The 20,511-nt window shown below is 34.4% G+C and overlaps 1 protein-coding gene across 3 annotated transcripts in view; it reads left to right on the top strand.

Moving 5' to 3' along the window:
* The window catches only part of PCDH15 (protocadherin related 15), a 1,489,951-nt gene that overhangs the window by 1,180,748 nt on the left and 288,692 nt on the right, over nucleotides 1-20,511 (top strand). For all 3 annotated transcript variants that reach the window (XM_076010005.1, XM_076010003.1, XM_076010004.1), the window contains one exon: nucleotides 14,120-14,326. In XM_076010005.1, the coding sequence (XP_075866120.1) occupies nucleotides 14,120-14,326 (207 nt within the window). The remainder of the gene's footprint in view (nucleotides 1-14,119; nucleotides 14,327-20,511) is intronic.

Raw genomic sequence — 20,511 nt, 5'->3', positions numbered from 1 at the left:
TACGAAGCTTAGTTTTGCAGGGAATAATATTCTAGGCTGGGCATTGTTTTGTTTCAAAAGAGTGAGAATGGGGCCCCAGTCTCTCCTTGCTTGTAAAGTCTCATTAGAGAAGTCTGATGTTATTCGAATTGGCTTTCCCTTGTATGTCACTTGCTTCTTTTGTCTTACAGCTCTTAGAAGGGCCTCTTTAGTTGATACTTTGGTCAGTCTGATGACTGCATGACGTGACGTCTTCCTGTTTGCATTGAATCTCCCAGGGGTCCTCTGGGCTTCTTGAACTTGTATATCGAGATTTTGAGCAAGGCCTGGGAAATTTTCCTCTATTATATCTTCAAAAAGCTTGTCCAGCCCTTGAGTGTTGTCTTCCTCCCCTTCGGCTAAACCTATGACCCTCACGTTAGGTTTTTTCACATAGTCCCACAGCTCTTGTAGGCTTTGGTCTTTTCTCTTGTTTCTCTGCTGTATTTCTGTGACTGATTTATTTAATTGGAAAGTGTTATCTTCAAGCTCTGAGATTCTTTCTTCTGCTTGATCTACCCTGTTCTTGAGACTTTCCACAGTATTTTGTAGTTCTCTGAGTTGATTCTTCATCTCCAGGACTTCGGTTAAAGTTTTCTTCACTGTGTCAATCTCTTTGTTGAACCTTTGTTCCATTTCTTGGAGGTTTTTTGTGTTTTCTTGGTGTTGGTTATTGAGTTGTTGTTGCAGCTGGGTGAGTGTTCTTATGATCCACATACGAAATTCCTTTTCTGTCATATTGGTTGCCTGATTTTGGTCGGTGTCCGTTTCTAGGGGGCTGGTGCTCCTCCTTGGGGGTGTGTTTTCCGTTTGGTTCTTCATATTTCCTGAGTTCTTTCGCTGATTTCTTCCCATGTCGATCAGTTGTTGTTTCTTTCCTTAGGTTATTGTTTGGGTATTCACACACCTTGTTTAGTTTCTGAGGCGTTAGGTGGTGCCTGTGGGTGAAATTGGACCACTCCCTGTATATTGAGTCAGTGGGTGCCGTGGAAAGACTGTGCAAGATGCCGTCCCTGTCAGTAGGTGGCGTTTGCTTGGAGGAACAGGCTATGGTGTTGATTTTAAGTCCTGTTATCAGCTCTCGTTCTGGGCCGAGCTGGGTTGGATAAGCCTGCCCTCAGGCTGTTAGCAGGGGTCAAAGTTCTGTTCTCTGCTTCCAGGGTAAGCTGTCGGGGCGGGGCTGGAATGGTCCCGCTCAGCCAGAAAGTCTGGGTGTGGGGGTGGGGCTGTCTGAGACCCGCAGTCTGCAGCAGGCCTCGCTTCTTTCCACCCTCTCCAACTCTGCAGCTACTCCTGGGCCTCTGCCAGCAGGCCAGACCACAAGCCACCAGGCCTCCCCAGACTGTGATGCCGGCGGGGAGGTTCCCTGCACAGGAACACCACCTGGGTTGGGCGCACGGCCTCCTCCTGGGAGGAGGGTTGCCCTCTAGGGCGCCGATCCACCCCTGGAGGCACAGAGCCCTCAGTAGGCTGTTCAGGTATAACCCTTCTGTGCCCCGGGCAATGCTAGCCCTCGGTGCAGGGGATCTGGTCTGCAGGTCCGACCTCTGGGTCCCAGAGTTCAAACTGTATTCCCACCAGGGAGAGGATTTCCGGTCCTAATTCACCCACAGGGAGCCCAAGCTGGGTCTATGTCTCTCAGCCTCTGAGTCGGCACCGTTTTCCTGGGAACACGGTGCCAGCAGCACCTGGGAGGGCGGGCGGGGTCCCAAACGGGAAGGTCCCGTTCCCTGGAGGTGCCTCCGGCTGGTGGCTGTATTGTCTCTCTGGGCAGCCGCGGGTAGGGTCGGCGGAGGGGAGGAGGAGGCAATATGGCACCTGCCACGCGGCTCGGGTCCGTGCACACGGAGGTGCCCGGAGGAAGTTGGGAACCTGGTGCCACGTCTGCTACAGGCTCACCGTTGGCAGGCGGCGGCAGTCTCTGGGCTGGTGTCCGCAGGTCTCTCCACCTGCTGGGGAGCCCACCAGCAGTCCCGAATGCAGGGGAGGGGAAACAGCAGATCCACCTACCCTTGCCGCTGGTCTCCGGGCTGCTCCGGTGGTCTCAGCCTCCAGTTCTCCTCCGCAGCCTCCTCCCGTGGAGTCTCCCGGGGTCTCAGGTACCCCTCTTCCAGCCCTTGTCCGCTGTATGCTCGTCTTCTTGCTTCTTTCCTCTAGTTTCTGCTAGAATCGGTCTTTTCTGCAGAGACCCTCTGTCTGGCGGTGTTATTCGTCCGCCATCTTGCTCCGCTCCCCCTGTGTCCTTTGTCTTTTAAGTTTATTATATGGCCACATAAAACATTATTTTTGTTTATTCTACAAGACCACTTGTCTTTTTATTTACTACTGGTATGTTTCTAAAAATTCCGAGTACTGGGTTAAATTAATTAACTGCTATGCCAATTATGGAAATTAATAGAAGGAAAGAAAGTATGGTATCCTCTAGTCTCACACCATTATTCATCCAGTGGGGTTAATCAACACAGACATAGAATGTGGCAGTTGAATAGAGTGGCTGTCCAAATGTGCAAGCTGACAACAGACACACGGAGGTGATATTTTACTTGGCCTCTTTCCTTCCCTCAAGGTGAGCTGCCACTGCTTGGAAAAAGAAGGCGATTTATTCCTTCTCATCACAGTACCTTGATTTTTGGCCTTCTTGTCTGCAAAGGTTGTTGTAAGAGTACAACAGCAAGTCCAAACATTGTAAAATGTTCAAACAAATGCCACTTTCTGAGCCATTCTTGCCATATTCTCCCCACTCCACAAACCTTCACACACATAAGGTTCCTCATGAGCATTCCCACATCAATGTTCCCAAGTAATCGTTCTTCTTAGGCTTCTTGGTTGCCTAGAAATATAAAAATAAAAGAGCATATTGGAAAAACTGTAGGCTAAATAGGTCTGTTTGTTACCGTTTTTCTGAAGAACAGCCTGGTGAGTAGGAGAAACATTGACTTCTCACCCTCACTAGTTTTCAGGCTCTGAAAAATACCAACCCATTTAGAGATCAATGTTTTTGGATGTTGATGGTTTTTAAAATTCAATTATTGCAGGAGGGATTATTCTAATTGGCTAAATCACAGAAGGTACTTTAATGGAGTATTTTCCTGGTTGGAAGAAAACTGGGAATGGGATTAGATCCCAGCATAGGTAAGACAAGGTGTCATTGTTTCTTGGGGAGACAAAGGGCAGGACAAAATAATAGGAATAAAACATGAGTTAGAAGAGTTCCATAAAAAGTTACTATTCATCACTATCATAATTTTATCTTTGGCTAGTCTTGTTGCTTATAACTAAGGTGATTTCCATGTTCAAAACAATAGCCAAATAGTTTAACATATCTGTGATAAGTGAGAATTTTCTGAAGCTGTAGTCTCCCCAGAGTGACTATGTTATTTTTCCTTACAGCATTCAAAATTGATTTAATCATTCTAATGTCAGTTTATATTTCAAACTCTAAGCAAAGTAATATTTTTGTTATTGAAAGGTATACAAAAACTTTGAGAATTCATGCTTTCATTGAAATAAATTATGAATAGAATAGACATGTTCTTATTTGAAATGAAAATAAAATATATTTCATTTAATGAAAACTATCCCCTAGGTGGGAAAGGTGTCAATATTATTTTGTTGTCAAATTATAAGGCCTTTTTGAGTGTGCTGCCTTTATTCTATCTATCTAGTAAGGATATCTTTTCTTTTTTGTCATAAAAATTTTATTTATTTCCAACCAAAAAAGTACTCTTTCTCTGTATTTATGACCTTACAAATAAATCCATTGTATAACATACAACATAATTATTTGTATTTGATTGGATAAATTATTATACAGTTTTGTAAGTTTTCAAATGTTTTTAGTAACAGCCATAAATAGGGTTATAGTCAACTCTTTACAGATTCTTTAATATTTTAGAGTATTAAATTTTAAATGCAGGAGGTTCCTGTATGTTTTAAGGATGCCAATTTTATAAGAAGGGCCTAAAAGTAATGGAATATTCTTATTTTTAATTATTAATGGGTAATATTAATATGATCATTGACCCAGGGAGCACAGGCTTGCTATAGCTATCTGTCTCTAAGACATTCCAAAATAGTCACATATTATGTATATGTACATAGAATAAAAGGAAATGTAACTTTTTATGAGTTACTGGAGATTTAGACCTAAAACCCTTGTAGAATTTAGGTGCAGTATCCTATGAAAAATTTGCATACATAAAAGTGTTTCCCCCACTCTATTTCCAACACTCAAGTCCAAACTGAAATTTGAGACTTTTCTCAAAGTGAAAAAGAGTGATAATTATTTGCATAAGAAGCTAGAGTAGATTTGGCCTAAGCTACTCATCCTAGGCTTTTTTTTGTTTTTGTTTTTGTAACACCTATCTGCTATCCTATGTGAGAGAAGCCAAAATGCCTGGTCCCATCAATTTCAAAGGGCGATTGATTGTACATATCAGGACCATGTAATGTGCTTGTTTTTGAACGGCAGATTTCAGGGCTAATCCCAGTGGATAAATATTTCTATGTGATTTTCAGGACACTAAATTTTGAGAACAAATCATGTATTAAAATCACTTATAAACCTGGGAAGGCATAATAAAATTAAAATAATAATTAAGGCAATGAAAATATATTACTATTATATTACTAACACATATATTACTAACAAAATATATTACTAACAAAATATATTACTAACACATATCGAGTATCTTAAGCCCCTAAGAATCTGCCTTAACAGTGACCTCAAATGATTCTTTTAGGCAGCAGATAAGAAATAGGGCTTTGGAAACCACAGTGTTTGGGAAACACTAGTGGAAAACTTCAAAAGACTGAGACTACTTTTGGGGTCTTCCTTTAATGAATACATACATTTGAAGAGGGGGGCATCTGTAATGCTTAAGCAGCTTCATAATGTTGGTTTTCTAAGTCACTTTTTAGAGCAGCCTTTATTAAACTACCACTTGAACTTGAGTGGCCATAGACTAGCTTCCTGTGATGGGAGAGGGAAAGGTAGTCTGTATGCACTTTTGGGGAGCAATTTCATAGTGTTTTTTTTTTTTTAAGTAACATTTGTATTAAAATCTTTCTGATATACACAAAAGTTTACATATTGATGAGTTTTCACAAAGCCAATCATATAACCAGCACCCAGATTTAATGAGAAAAAAATATTAAAAACATCCCATATGTCCCCTTCACCCCCCTCTTGGTCACTAACCCTCCCCCACTTCCAACACCAAGAATTCTCACTATTGGATTCTAATAACAGATATATTTTGTCTTTCTCTTTTTTGAACACTTTATAATTGGATTGGAATTTCATATTTTTAAACAGAATCCTAAGAATTTTATATACCCCCCTGCCTTTTTTGTTTGTTTGTTTTACTGTGGCCAATTTAGAAGGTATATGTTCCACAATCATACATTTTCCACTTGTGATAAAACTTAATAAAAATAAATAATCTGCAAAAGGAAATTTTGGGAATTTTCATTAACATTTGATTTCAAAATAAACATGTAAGTAATTCATATTTGAATCCCAAGGCAAACATGTCTAAATGTCTGGCTATTTGAAAGTTTATAAATTAATAATATTTTTAATGCTAATAAATAAATTGGTTGAAAGCTTAACTAGAAATATTTTTACCATTTAAATTGATAAGAAAATTGTTAACCTAATACAATTTATAATAAAAAGAACAATGAATGTATAATATAGACCTCTGGCATAATTCTCCAAAGCAAATACTTTTCATTTCTACTAGAGAGTTGAATTTAAAATTAGAATTAAAGGAATAAATGGATATGCCTCAACTATTAGTAGCTCAGTGAACTTGCTGATTTATCAGAATCATCCTCATCTGAAGGTAAATACACAGCCTGTATTTTACTAGGAGAGAAAACTTTGGAAATTTGTATCCTTGCATATTGAAAGCTTTGCTGTAGAGCTATTTAGCAAGAGATGTAATGTCTGGAAAGGGGGCAAAGTAAGGGGGATTTTAATTACACAGTACTCTTATATCCCATGTTGAAAGTCATTGGAACACTAATGTATTTCTACTCAGAACGTTTTCATTATCTGTTTTCAGTATGTTCTGTATGCATTTGTTTTTTTCTGATTAGATACTAAAAATCTTCTGTAGATCAAATTATCTTCTCTCTGCTGTTTCTCAATATGCTGTTTCTTTTTCTTTATAAGTAATAAAAATAATGAAGTAAAAATAGTTGTTTCTATATAAATATATATATATTTCAAATATATGTACATTTGAAAAATATATATATATTTCCAAATGTTAAGGGGGTACAAATGTTTTTGTTACATGGATAGCTTTTACAATTTTTATATATTATGCTTTAGTGAAGGCTGTAAGTGCACACATCATCTTGATGGTGTTCATTGTACCCATTAGTTAGATCTTTACCCCCTTTCTTCCTGCCCCACCCCCACCCCCTTGTTGATTTCTCACATTTTTACTTCTTTCTGTGCCCATGTGTGCCCACCAATTAGTTCCAAATTATTAGAGAGCACATTTAGGGTTTGTTTTTCCATTCTTGAGATACTTCACTTAGCATAATGGTCTCCAGTTCCATCCGAATTGATGCAAAATACATTAATTCATTTCTTTTTGTGGCTGATTAGTACTCCATGGTATGTATATGTGTGTATATATATATATATATCACATTTTGTGAATCCACTCATGAATTGATGGACACTTGGTTTGATTCCAAATCTTTGCAATTGTGAATTGTGCTGCAGTAAACATTTGAGTTGACAAGTGTCTTTTTGATAAGATGACTTATTTTCCTTTGGGTAGATACCTGGTAGAGGGATTGCTAGAATGAATGGTAGGTCTACTTTTAGTTCTTTGAGGAATCTCTGTACTGTTTTCCATAGAGGTTGTACTAATTTGCAGTCCTACCAATAGTGTATAAGTGTTCCTTTCACTCTGCATCCACACCAGCATCTATTGTTTTGGGACTTTTTAATAAAAATCATTCAAACAAGTGTGAGGTGATACCTCATTGTGGTTTTAATTTCTATTTCCATGATTTGTTCCCCACTCCCTCTATCCATCCTTTGTTCCCTCCTTTTCTCCCTTTCTCCCTTCCTGAAAATCTGTCAAGCAAGTCTTAAGAACTAGGGATTAAGTAGTATAGTTTAATAAGAGAGACAACAAATAAATTGGCAAATAAGATTTGTCTCGGTTTGACAAGAAAATGTATCTAAACCATGCATTAAGTAAACAACAAAACAATTCAGAACAAACCTCTCTTTGTTTAAGCCACTGTCCATTTAAAAAATACATATATAGGCTTATTTGCACAAATAGTATATGTAAATGCATAAAAAATTCTGGGAGATTGTAGATCAGTCTATTCACAGCACTGATCTCTATAGAAAGAACCAAAACTGGTGAGTGAGGAGGCTAGGTGAGGCTCATATCATACAACTGGCAAGAATGTGCATCAGTACCAATTACCTATAGGTAAACATGTTGCAGATATCAAAAACCTTTAAGATACATGAATAGAGATGTTTTTCATAATCTAACATGTTCTTATTGTAGATTCAGATTAACTAACTTCTGCTTTATATGCCCTCCTCATGGAAAAAAAAAACAACAAAACCTTAAATATCTATCAAATCAGAATTAAAAATCATGGTATACTGACTTAATTTGTAGAGAATATTTAATATAAAGCCTATTAAAATTGAAAATACACAAAAATCACACTAAATATTGTTGAGCTTCTTCCATATACCAGAGATTGGTTAAATATTTGTCAGTGCATAAGACAAATATATAGTGTTTAGTCTCAAGGAATTTAAAAGTCTAGTGAAAAATGATGTTAAGACTCTAACTACAATAAAGGGTCCAGTATATAAAAGCATGTAGCAAGGGGATTTACTCTGCATGCAATGTGATTCCATTTTTATGATTCAATATTATGAATATAGGAAAATTAGAAATTGAATGAATATAGAAATTTATAAGCATTATCAGAATTAAAATGTGTTTTTACTTTAACTTTTAAGATTTTAACATGTACTTTTAATTTTGAAGCAAGATAAGACCATAATCCACTACATTGATATAAAAGTATTTTTTTCATCTCAAGTTTATTGACATGGAACATTTCTTGGCATACAAAATCCATTAATTGTGTATTATCAAATGAGAAGATGGAACCTAAAGTTATGAATTTTTATCAAACTACTTTTCACTTTTTCTACAATTATCAACTGAAGCAGGAGTTCTTTCATTAAACTATTTTTAAGTAGCAGTACTACAACTAACAGTTATTGAGCAAGGTATTTTTTGTAAGGCATTTTTATGAGCATCTTGAGTATATTATGTTATATAGTTGTCACACAGTTAATAATGTGTCTTGTAAATTATCACTTATAGTGGCTCAGGGGGATTAAAGGACTTGTCAAGATGAAATTGGTTGGATATAGACTGAAGACAAACACCTCTCTGTCTAAGCCATCTTTCCACCAGAGTATTATTTTTGCAGTAACGTGACTTCCTTACCAAAAGTATATTCATTTATTCAATATTTATTGATGTCCTACTCTATATTAGGCATTGTTATAAACTCTGGAAGTCAGCACACTTCACAAATGACAAATATTATAAATAAACACATTTTATAATATTTTAAGAGCTCTGAAGTACTATAAAAATAGCAAAGTCCATCAGGAATTCCAGTTAAGGGGGGTACAATTTAAATAAGCTGTCAAAGTAAGCCATGTGGAGAAAGATATTTGATCCACATGGACATACATTGGAACTGCCAATGCAAAGTTTCTAAGACAGGAATGTACTTGGTCTTCAGCAGTGTAGCAAAAGGAGAACGTGACTAGAGCATGTTGAGAGAGAGGAGAGTATCATGAGAAAAACACTAAGATATCAGATCCTGTAGGGTCTGAGACAAATTGGAAATCATTGCAGGGTTTTAAGAAGAGTAGTAACATGATCTGGATATTATTTAACAAAATCATTGGGCTCGCAATTATGAGAATGGGCTATTGGCAAAGGTAGAAGCTAATTGAGAATTTAAAATAAGCTTGGTAGCAGATGGCAGTACCTTAGATCAGGGTGTCAGGGTAATAGCTGTTAAGGATTTAAAAAGTAGTTAGATCCTGTGTATATTTTAAAGTTACAGCTAATACAAGTTTTTCATAAATTAGATGTGAGGTGTGAATAGAAGCAAGGAGTAAAGGTGACTTCAAGGTTCCTGACATAAGCACCTGAAAGTATCCAGCAGCCATTAAAGTGGCAAAGACTGTGGGCAGAGCAGGTTTGTGATGAGGAATCAGATTTTCATTTTTGCAGATCTGACATCTGAAATTTTTATTAGATCCCTAATGAGAGTTATAAAGTACACAGTATATGAAGTACACAGTTGGATATAGATTGTGGAATTCAGGGGAGAGATCCAGACTAAAGATATAAATTAGGAGTAATTATAGTTCTGACATTTTAAAAATTGTGGGATTAGATGAGATCAGCAAAGGAGTGAGTATAAAAAGATGACTAAAATCTGACTCTTGGGTCATTCCAATTTATGAAGTTGGGAAGAAAAGGAAAAAAACAGCAAAGGAGAATGAGAAAAAGTAGATAGAAAATAGGAAGCAAACCAATGGAGTGTTCTGAAAGTCTAGTGAATAGTGCTTTTAAATGCTGAAGATAGATCAAGTAAGATGAAGACTGAACATAAATTAAATAAATTGCTTTTGTTAGTGTAAAAGTCATTGGTGATTCTGACATAAGAAACTGGATGCAAAAGTCTGATTAAAGTGGTTTTAAAAAAATTGGAGGAGGTAGTTTACACAAAGTTTAACAACTAAGATCTAAAAAGTCAGCTCTATAGATGTACAATAAATAATTTCTGACTCTCTAGGAAAAAAAAATATTTCTTCTTTCCTAGAATTTATTTATATGCCTTGGTAAACTCTCCAATTCCCTTTTTTTTAAATTGTTATGTCTACTTCAAAAGTTTCATATGGAGTTTGTTAAATCACTTGCCACCACCTAGCAGGAAAAAAGTTATTCTGTATTCTCTGTCTCCTGGTGCAAGGAGCTCAGAAATTATCAGTATTTTCTTGTTTTAATATTAAAAAGGGAGTGATTTTTTCTATTTCAATATGTTGCCTTTCAAAGTAAATAAATTATGTGTTTTTTTCATATATTTACTTTTTTTGGCTAAAATTTTACTTTGATCCCATTACTGAAAATGGGACACATGCCCAGATTCTCTTTGAACGAATCTCAGCATTTAATATAATGTTTAACTCATAACCATTGAGTTTGTAGATATAAATAAGGTAATTTTATATGATTAAATGATTTTTAAAAATAACACCTTGTGTCACTTGACCTGATGTTTTATAGTCCTCATCTTATTCACTTCTGATCACAGTGGAGCACACAAGTCATATTTTTGAGAACTCTTATTTATATTATACAGAAGAAAAAGTGACTGGATGATGGTTTGATACATGGACCTACTAAAGAACAAAGTATAATAGTCTTAATTTGTTTTAAGTTTCATATTTTAATTCTAATTTGATCACAAGTATTTATGTTAATATTCTCTCCTAACACTAAGGTCTCCCATCAGTCTTTTGGATATTAATTTACATTCTATAAATTTGAAAAATTTATAGATGGATTTCCTTGTGTGGCCTCTTATAAATCAAGAAAACTTGAGTCTGGGCCCAAGGTCTGTCTGTTACAAGCTATGTGGACTCGAACACAAAACTAATCTTTCTGTTTTTCCATCAATACAAAAATATATGTTTTCACATCTAAGAAACTAAAACGGGATAAAGATTAAGAATGTGGGCTTTGGAGATAGATACCTGGTTAGTAATCTGAAACACCTCAAATAGAACAAAATATGAAGTAGCGATCCAAAAGTTTTAGTCATTAACAACAAACTAATATTAGGGTAATAATAGGCAGAGTTTTTATATGTTATTTTTGAGGAAGATAAGATTTATATTATTTTCATAGATCTAATTTGAATTTTATTTCTCTCTTTATTGGATCACTTTGTTTTCATCATTGAACTAATTCATGTTTTTACTGGCTTCACAAATGGCAGTAAAAACTAACAACATATGATCTGAATGTAAAATATAAGCTTCTTATTATGAAATTTTGCTTTTTTTGCCCTCTTTAAATTTATACATTTTGTGTTTGTGTATGTTTATTTGTAGGAGATAAATTATAAAATCTGTGACTTTTCATAGTTTTATGTTGTGAATATGACATGATGTCTATTAGAATAGTCAGATCTGAAAGGAAGAGAGAGACAAAGGCCTCTTTAGAATGACTTGTATGTATGAACTGCTCAAAGCCTGCAGGAGTCAGGCAGAGCATCCCTGCTTAAATTATTTCAAGGTCGTTGGGTTGGAGCCCCATATGGACCAATTAGTTTCAAACAGTGCAAAAATGATGTTTTCTAGTCATAGACTGTACCTTTTGCCCTGGTCAGCTGTCTCCAGAAAGCCTGATGTATGTCACAGAGGGAACTCCTAAAAGAACATCTATGGCTCAGCACAAATTAATCACAACCACTGGATACAGAACGATCTCATCCAGACTGATGGTATCAGCAGCACAGCTGGTTATGTGTGAAGGATGCTTAATTCTAGGCAGGACCAAACATTATTTTGGTATTGTTCTCCTTAGTGCAGAGCAGTGGCCCATAAGCATTTTGTGCCATGGACCACTCCCACAATCAGCTTCCAAATGAAAATTTAAATGCATAAAATAAACTATATATTATTACTAAGGAAATCTAACATATTGAAATAGAGATATCAAAATATTAAAAATCATAGTAGTTTTTGTATATCAATGCATTACATAAAATCATTTCACTGAGTTTATTAATTACCATAATGTCAAATTAGTAATTGACATAAATGATATTTCAACATATCTTCAATATAAATTATAGTATGAAGTGAAATATATTGTGATATCTCAGTGCAAAGTCCCCAATTCTGCCAGACATCACTGTAGTTTAGTTTATTACCTACCTTCTTCTTCTTCTTTTTTTTTTGTGGGTTGGGGCATTCAATGAACAAATGTTTATTGTAGTTTCTTAGTTTACAAGTACTCTGCTAGATGCTGAAACTACTCTAGTGGAAGTTCTTTAATGTTTAAAACCCAGTAGCCAAACAATCCAAGTCCCTCAGGCCTGGGAATCTACTCAGTGCTGCTATAATGTGGACTAAACTGTTCTTGAGAGGACCAAGTTCTTGCCTCAGGATTGAATAATTAGAGATATCTATCTGAACTACTTATAAACTTTCATAGCTAAAATGTCACTATTTCATCTACAAAAGCACTCCAGAGTTTAGTATCAGACATTTTACTTTCATTTTGAATTGACTTTAAAATATAACTATTCTGACAACAGAGAAGACATACCAACAAAAAATGACACAATTTGAATCCATTTCAATGAATGTATATACCATTGAATTATATCAATATTTTCTCCTACATGTTGGTGGAAATTTTCTAGAAATCAATTGCCATGAAATCTTCCTTAAAATAAACTTTTCCCTTTTTTTGGTGGTGGGGGGAGTCTCACTCTGTCACTTTGTTGCTCAGGCTAGAGTACATTGACATTATCATAGTTCTCTGCAATCTTAAACTCCTAGGCTAAAGCAGTCCTCTTGCCTCATCCTCCTGAATACCTGGGACTGTAGGCATGGGCCACCACATTTGGCTAACTTTCACATTTTTTTTTTATAGAGATGGGGTCTTGCTATGTTGCTCAGGCTGCCCTTGGACTTCTAGCTTCAAGCCATCCTACCACCTTAGCCTCCCAAAGTGCTAGGATTGCAGGAGTGAGCCACCGTGCCCAGCCAAATTAAGCTTTTTGATTTCTGTATAATAAAATACATTTTTTTAGAAAACAGTAAATGTGGGGTTGGTGTTTCCCCATTCACAGTATGACCACTTAAAGATTTCCTAAGAAAATTTATTAGAAATAAATATTTTCATGAATTTCTTAAATGTAAGAGGAATAAATATACAAGAAAACAACTATATACATACTATTAATACATGAATATTAATTTCATTTGAATAATATTTCTGGTTAAATATGTGAAATTTCATAGCTATTAAAATATTACAACGAAATTAACTCTGTCCCTTTATAGGATACTTTTGGGTACATTCAGTGGACAATAAATATAGCCTTAATTTATCAGTTTTATACAGAATTGTGAATTATTTGGTATTGTCTTAGCCTTTGTGGGCTGCAAATAACAAAATACCATAAACTGGGTGGCTTATAAACAACAAACATTTATTTCTCATGGTTCTGGAGGCTGGAAATTCCACGATCAAGGTGCTAGCAAATTTAGTATCTGGTGAGGGCCCACTTCCTCATAGAGGGTGCCTTCTTGTGTTTCACACATAACACATAGAGCTGTGTTCTCACATGGTGGAAGCATGGGCAAAGGATCTCTCTAGAGCCTCCTTTATAAGGTCACTAAACTCATTCATGAAGGCTGTGCCCTCATGACCTTATTACCTTCCAAAGGCCATACTTCTTAATACCATCATCACCTTAGGGGGGGTTAAGACTTTAACAAATGAATTTTGGGAGTACAAAAACATTCAGACCATAGCAGGGATTTGATCATTAGTGTGGAATGAAAAGACATGGAAGAGAGAGAAGTAAGTATAGCAGTTTATTAGGGTTATAAATCTTTTTCTCAGCATTTCATCAGCAATTCATTCAAATGTATTCACCTCTTAATTTTCTTACTAAACATATTTAAGCACAATTATCTCTCTTTAGTGCATGCAATAACAATTATAATAATTTATTGCAGTAATGCTTTAAAAAAATACATACTGGGTTTGAAAACAGGAGACTATGCAATTGATTAAGCTTCTCTGAACTTTAATTTCCTCATTTATTTTCTCTAATGACCCCTTAAAGCCTTTCTTTTTTCTGTGATGATTACAGTTAAAAAGATAATCCCTATATATAGCATGAAAAGTAACAGTACAAAAGGATAGCATGAAATATACTTTTTTAAATCTTTTCTTTAAATTATTTTTAGGCTGAACAGGACAATGGCCATCCTCTTCCTGCCTTTGCCAGTCTACACATTGAAATACTGGATGAAAACAATCAAAGCCCGTACTTCACAATGTCCAGTTATCAAGGCTATATTCTGGAATCTGCCCCTGTGGGAGCAACCATTTCTGACAGTTTAAATTTGACCAGTCCTCTAAGAATAGTAGCTCTGGACAAAGACATAGAAGATGTAAGTTAAGTATATATATTTTGTTCTTGTTTGTTTAGTACATCTGTTGTTATATTTATTTTAATAGGACATATTTCAAAGATATGGCTATATGAACTGTATTACAGAGAACAATATCAGTATAAATGAGTTTTAGTGTTATAATTCAATTTCAAAGCAAGGATATTTCAAGATATGTATTTAATAACTCTTTTTTCAGTTTACAGATATTCAGTATATGAAAGAAAAAGAATGTTTCACTTGATGTTTGCTAAATCAGCAGGGCAACATTTTTTATTAACATAGGTTGAGAATTGTTTTATGTAATTACTGATAAGGAAAAATAATGATGTTATTCAATGCATATAAAAATTATGAAGGTAGCCCTAGAGAGTGAGTTGGGGAGAATTTTCTTCCATTCTGATGTCACGCTACTAAAGAAAACACAATTAGGGGCAACTGACCCACTCACATTTCTGCTGGTGACTATGTTTATGCTAACATTCTTCCACTCCTTATTGTCCTTGGTTTTTGTGGCACTGACACTATCTAAATGGGTGGGAAACGGCACAGGCTAAGAAAATCAGAATACTTTATTTACCTCCTCAGCCAGAGTGATGGTATCAAGAGTGGACAGAAAACCTATACAAGACCAGCCAGAGTCCTCCCAGGGATTTTCAGGGGAAAAAATAAATAAAATTCTAGATGGCATGATGTATTAAAGAAGTGGTTATGAATCTGAAGTCTTTCTAGCCATGTTTGTTGACATGATGGAGAAAGCCCATTATCAGGGGGAGAGAATGAATCCTGAGAGACACACACAGGGAAGAGAGTCCTGTTGAGTTCCTGCATTTTAAGTTACAAGGTCCTGACAGCTATCCTAATTCCTAAAGATTTTTCTTTGATTCTGTTAACTACCACAATATTTCCCAAATATATATATATATATATATATATATATATATTTTTTTTTTTTTTTTTTTTTTTTTTTTACATAATTTGAGTTCTGTCACTTGCTTTTCTAAATGTCCTGATTCTTAGCCTGACTCTGTAACAGTGCTGTCTAGGAGAACTTTTTGTGATGATGTTTTGTAGTTGCACCATCCAATATGGTAGCAACAAACCATGTGACTAAATGAAAACATAACTTTAAATTTTGATTTATTTTAATGAATTTAAATAAATGAATATAAATAATCACATGCTGCTATATATGTTCATATGTCACTAATTGGACAGCACAGCTCTAGAATGTCCCAAAAGTCTTGTTACACAGAGCTTTATTATCACTTCTGTAAATTAGGAGGATACTTTCAGGTTTTGTTTTGTTTTGTTTTTTTTCTCTTTATAAAGAAATTTTGTGAGCTTTAGCAAAGGCTGGAAGTGCTATCGTGGGCATTCCACCTGTTCCCTCCAGATGTTTTATTTTATTCTTTTATCTGTCTCTGCTTTTTTCTTCTTCCACACCACCTATTTTATGTCATGTCTTTTTGAATCACAAGTTTTAACAATAGCTAATTGTTATTGCATTCTTAGTACATGATAGACAATATAGTAAATGTTTTATCTTGCATTTAATCCCTTAAACCTTACAGAAAACACAGTAGATATAATTTTCCATATTGCAGAAGGGGGCATTCAAACTATTTTTAAATGCCTACTATGATCACAGAGTTAGTGAATAATAAAGCTGGACCTTGAGCCAAAGTTGATGGGAAACAAAGTCCTTGATTTTAAGCACTACTCTAGATAGCCCCCCTCTCTTTTATATACTTTGACTATAGTCTGACCATAATAATAGCTGACAAATGCTATAGATTTTCTCCCTAGAAAAGTACACATGAATACACTATTTTAAATACTAGCTTAGAAGGTTTTGAGATCCCCCCTGGTAGATTTCATGAGTCACAGGAAAAAAGTCTTCATTTAGTGAATCCTGATTAGAAAACACCCAGAATCACCTTAGTAAGTTTATTCCAGGCTAAGATAATAAATTTTGCAGGCCTGGTGATGTCCCTCAGGTTTTGGTGTGAATTCTGCTTAGTAGTGACTAGTCAATTTGAAAGTTCATAGTGGTTTAGGTCATACCTAGTGGATATAGTGATTAATAAAAGCTAAGTTCTAAAGTTACACAGTTTTAGATTTATATAATAGCAAAAATGTTGTATTTATTCTTGTTCAGTATATTTATATTATTTAATGATTGCATACTAAGCCCTGTGCTTGCTTGTGTGCTCCTATCTTACCTGTATTGTCTCTTCACTTTAAAATTACAAATGTTAAAATTGTGTCCCAAAGAACTTTGGGAAAGACAGTGGCACTACAGAGCATTAATAAAATAGAGTGGGGAGAGCTCAGGGATCCAAAACCTTTGGGAAACACTACTTAGAATTCTACTCTTAGAGACTTACAATGCCAGTTAGCCTCTTCAATGGCTTGAGATGTTTCCAAAGTATGGGTTGTTAGGGGTTTGCGCTTTGGAATTAGCTCTGGAATTGACTCCTAGTTCTACCATGTAATAGCAGTGCAGTGTTGTTAGCTTCATATTCACTAGATACCCCATCTTGTCCAATCACTTACATGGTCTATATGGTAGTAATCATTACTGCTTTGGCCTGCTTCTCCAGTTGGTGGGGATGGGCATGGGAGGAAATTTCCCAAAGATTATGCCTTGTACATGGAGGGTGGCATGATTAATATGTTTTGTGAAAATGTCAAGTAATTAAATGATGCAAATCTGATCATTTGATTATTATTTATACCCAACCTCTGTCTAAAATTTATAGTGAGTGGTTGTCATTAGATGTCTAGAGAGTGAACAAGTATATCTAATCCCTTAGTAACAGAAGTTTTATCATAGTTTTTATATACCTGTAATTTTAAATAGGTTCATAGAATATTAGAGAGAGTTTATTCCAACTTCCACTATGTTCAATGTTCTACTAAAGTCCTTTCCCTAGAAAATGATGTAACACTTCATTGTACCACTCAAGCTAGAAACTGAGAACTCTTCCTTGATTTTTATGTTTCCTTCAAGTTCTTCCTATTTTTTTCCCTAATTATTTCTTGAATCGCATTTCTCCTTTCCATCCTTACAACTTCCATGCTACTAGTCTATTGTTAGATTTCCTTCCTGATTTCCTTATTTCATTCATTTCCTAATCAAATCCATCTTTCACTCAGCCACTAAAATGATTTATTTTAAAGCTCAAATCTGACTATATCACATTTCTTTCTAATATACTTTTGTGATGCTTATTTCTTTAAAGAAGAAAATTCAAGCTCACATACATGACTTTCTGTATCTTGGGTACCTAAATATTTCTGCAGCCTCAATGTCTGAAACTTCCTACTTCACCTATTACATTTAACCACTACTTGTAGTTTCTTCTATATGCCAGGCTACATCTCATTTAATTATTTTTGTTTGTTACATTTTCTATGCATTGTGATCTTTCATCTTCTATTACACAGGCTGGCTGGGCAATATGTACACATGATACGATGAATCATATGCTTCAAAAATTCAAACAGTATTGAATTAACTGTTTCACAATATGGCCCATTCCATGATCGGACAACTCTAATTCTTAGAAAATTCTTCATCACATGTAGAAATCAGCCTTCTCGTAACCTCAGCCATTATTTTTTTTAAATCTTCCACTTGCCAGGACACAATAAATTTATGACATAGTCATTAATATGTCTAAAGATATATTTGTGTCCTTCTTAATTATCTCTTTTTCTGGTCCAAGCACTCTTTATTTTTATAAAGTAAATTAACTCACTACTAGGATTTTTAAAGATCTTTATTAACAAAATAAAACATCAAGGTCCTTTTAGTTTACAGGCAAGAATTTTACTACATGGTAAAATCTTGCTGTCTTTTAGACTCAGAATTAGTGAAAATAATCAGCATTGGGATAATTTTTGCAAGAAGAGAGACAGGGGTATTTCACCTTATATAGGTGTCAGAATTAGAAATGGAGATTAAGCCTCAAGCATAAAATGAGAAGTTTTACTGTAGAGGTTGACTCTCATGAGCTGCTGCAAGCACAGCTATGCCAGAAGGCACATGCTAAGAAAAGCATAACTTTGGATCCATTTGTTTAAAAATTAAGTTGTGTTTCTCTTTTCAAGTCAGTGGAAAGTAAGACAAAGTTTTAAGAAATAGTAATGGGGATTGGTGAGTGCTGATGCTCTTCCAAGTGTAGATTTCAGGAAAATAGAATCCTGAAGGTCACAGTAAAACTAAAACTCTGGCATAGTACAAGTACTTGAAAAAGCATATTGTGTAAATGTAAGCAATTGATATATAAACATATATATATTTGTATATGTCTCTCTATATATATCTATAAGAAGAAACATTAGTGTACATATGTTTTATTTACTTGTTTGTTCTTCATATGTGTGGTTGTGATCATTTATATTTACAGTATTTATTTCATGTCTAATTTGCATATAGGTTCCACCTGGTGGAGTTCCTGTAGGTACTAGGTGTTAATTTTGTGATTGTTCTTTTGGTAATTGCTGTGATACATTTGTTTGTTCTTTTTCTTTTCCTTTAAAACACATAGGCATTACTTCATTATCACTCATAAAGGTATCTATAACTATACTACACAAATTTAAATATATTTACATCATGTTATTGATTACAGTACTAAGATATTGTGTAGAATACAAATTTCATTTTGAAATTAGATGGATTATTACTATTATTTTTTTAGTTCATGACAAACGTTAGTCATTTATCATGCCATTTTTTCCCTAAAAATGTTTGAGATTAAACCTTTTTGAACTAAGTATTTCAGGCAACTACTTCCAATTAATTAAAATTGACAGATGAGATAATTTTTTGTCATTTCTTGTTATGCTTTGTAATTTATATGTAGACACTTAAGTGTGTATATATATATGTGCACATATACATATATACATTTCTATATTGTATGTGCATATATATGAGCATGCATATAATCTTGTGTGTGTGTGTGTGTGTGCTATCATATTTTGGTTCCAATTAGAAAATCTGTTAAAATTTAATAGACTGTCATATTTGAATATAGTTGTATATGATGGGGTGTTTTCATTTATTTTTACTTTTGTTTACCTTTGCATTTATATACGGATTTACTTTAGCATTTATTCTTTCTGTTTCTTATGAGTGCATGTTAGAGTTTATTGTATTCTCCTGAAAAATAGTATATAAATCAATATAGGAATATATTATACTTTTGGTTAATAAATTTAGGGTAAAATAAATATTACTTTGTATTGGGGAAAAGATCACTTATTAATCAACTCTCTGTGTACCTATTGATTTAGAACACTAATACTCATTTTAAGAAAACTCATAGACACAACAGCTATATAAAATCTACTGTCCCCACTAGAATATGAAGCCAGAGTATTATTTGTCAATTTACATCCTAGTTCATAAAATTTATGAGCATGTGAATATTACATGATCAAGGGTATTAAAAATATATAAATGTTGACTAAACTTGAGTCATTAACTGTAGGAATTGTAAAATTCAAATATATTTGTGAAATCAAAACTGATATTAAGATGTAGCTTGACAAAAAATAACTTGTTTATAAAGGAATTGATAGGAGATGGATATTTGACTTCATATGCAAATTGTTCCTTTAAAAAATTCTTTTACCCAGACTTATTTCTAGTCAAGAACAGCAAAATCTTTAACTGTAAATACTGTCTATCAAACAATAGGTTTGTTGGTATTGACATGTATTAATTGAAATTTGACATTGATATTACATGAAATTTCCATAAAATTCACAAAATGATGTATTGTAATTTTTGGAAGACTCTTGATATACCACATATGAAACTAGTAGTATCTTTACAAATGAATCTAAAAAGTTAAACTTTGAGTGATAATTTGTTGAACATTTCTAAGTCTGTCTTTTTCAATTTTTACACTGGAATAAATGACAAGATATTTACCAATAACATTTATGTATATATATATATAGATATTAACAAGGTTATTTTAAATACACATAAATGACAAAGAGTTATATTTTGATCAGAGATTAACTGTGCAAAGAAGATTATAATGAGCTACAATATGCTATGTATAGTGCTAGTTTTTGTATGGTATTATTTCTTTCCAGTAAAACAAGTAATATACCATTCTGGGAAATGTTACCTTAGTCTGTAGCTACTTATCATAAAA

The sequence above is a fragment of the Microcebus murinus genome, chromosome 14 (assembly GCF_040939455.1).
Source record: "Microcebus murinus isolate Inina chromosome 14, M.murinus_Inina_mat1.0, whole genome shotgun sequence".
Classification (NCBI taxonomy): Eukaryota; Metazoa; Chordata; class Mammalia; order Primates; family Cheirogaleidae; genus Microcebus; species Microcebus murinus.
The sequence above is the reverse complement of the archived record's forward strand: the minus strand, read 5'-3'. Positions and strand labels throughout refer to the sequence as shown.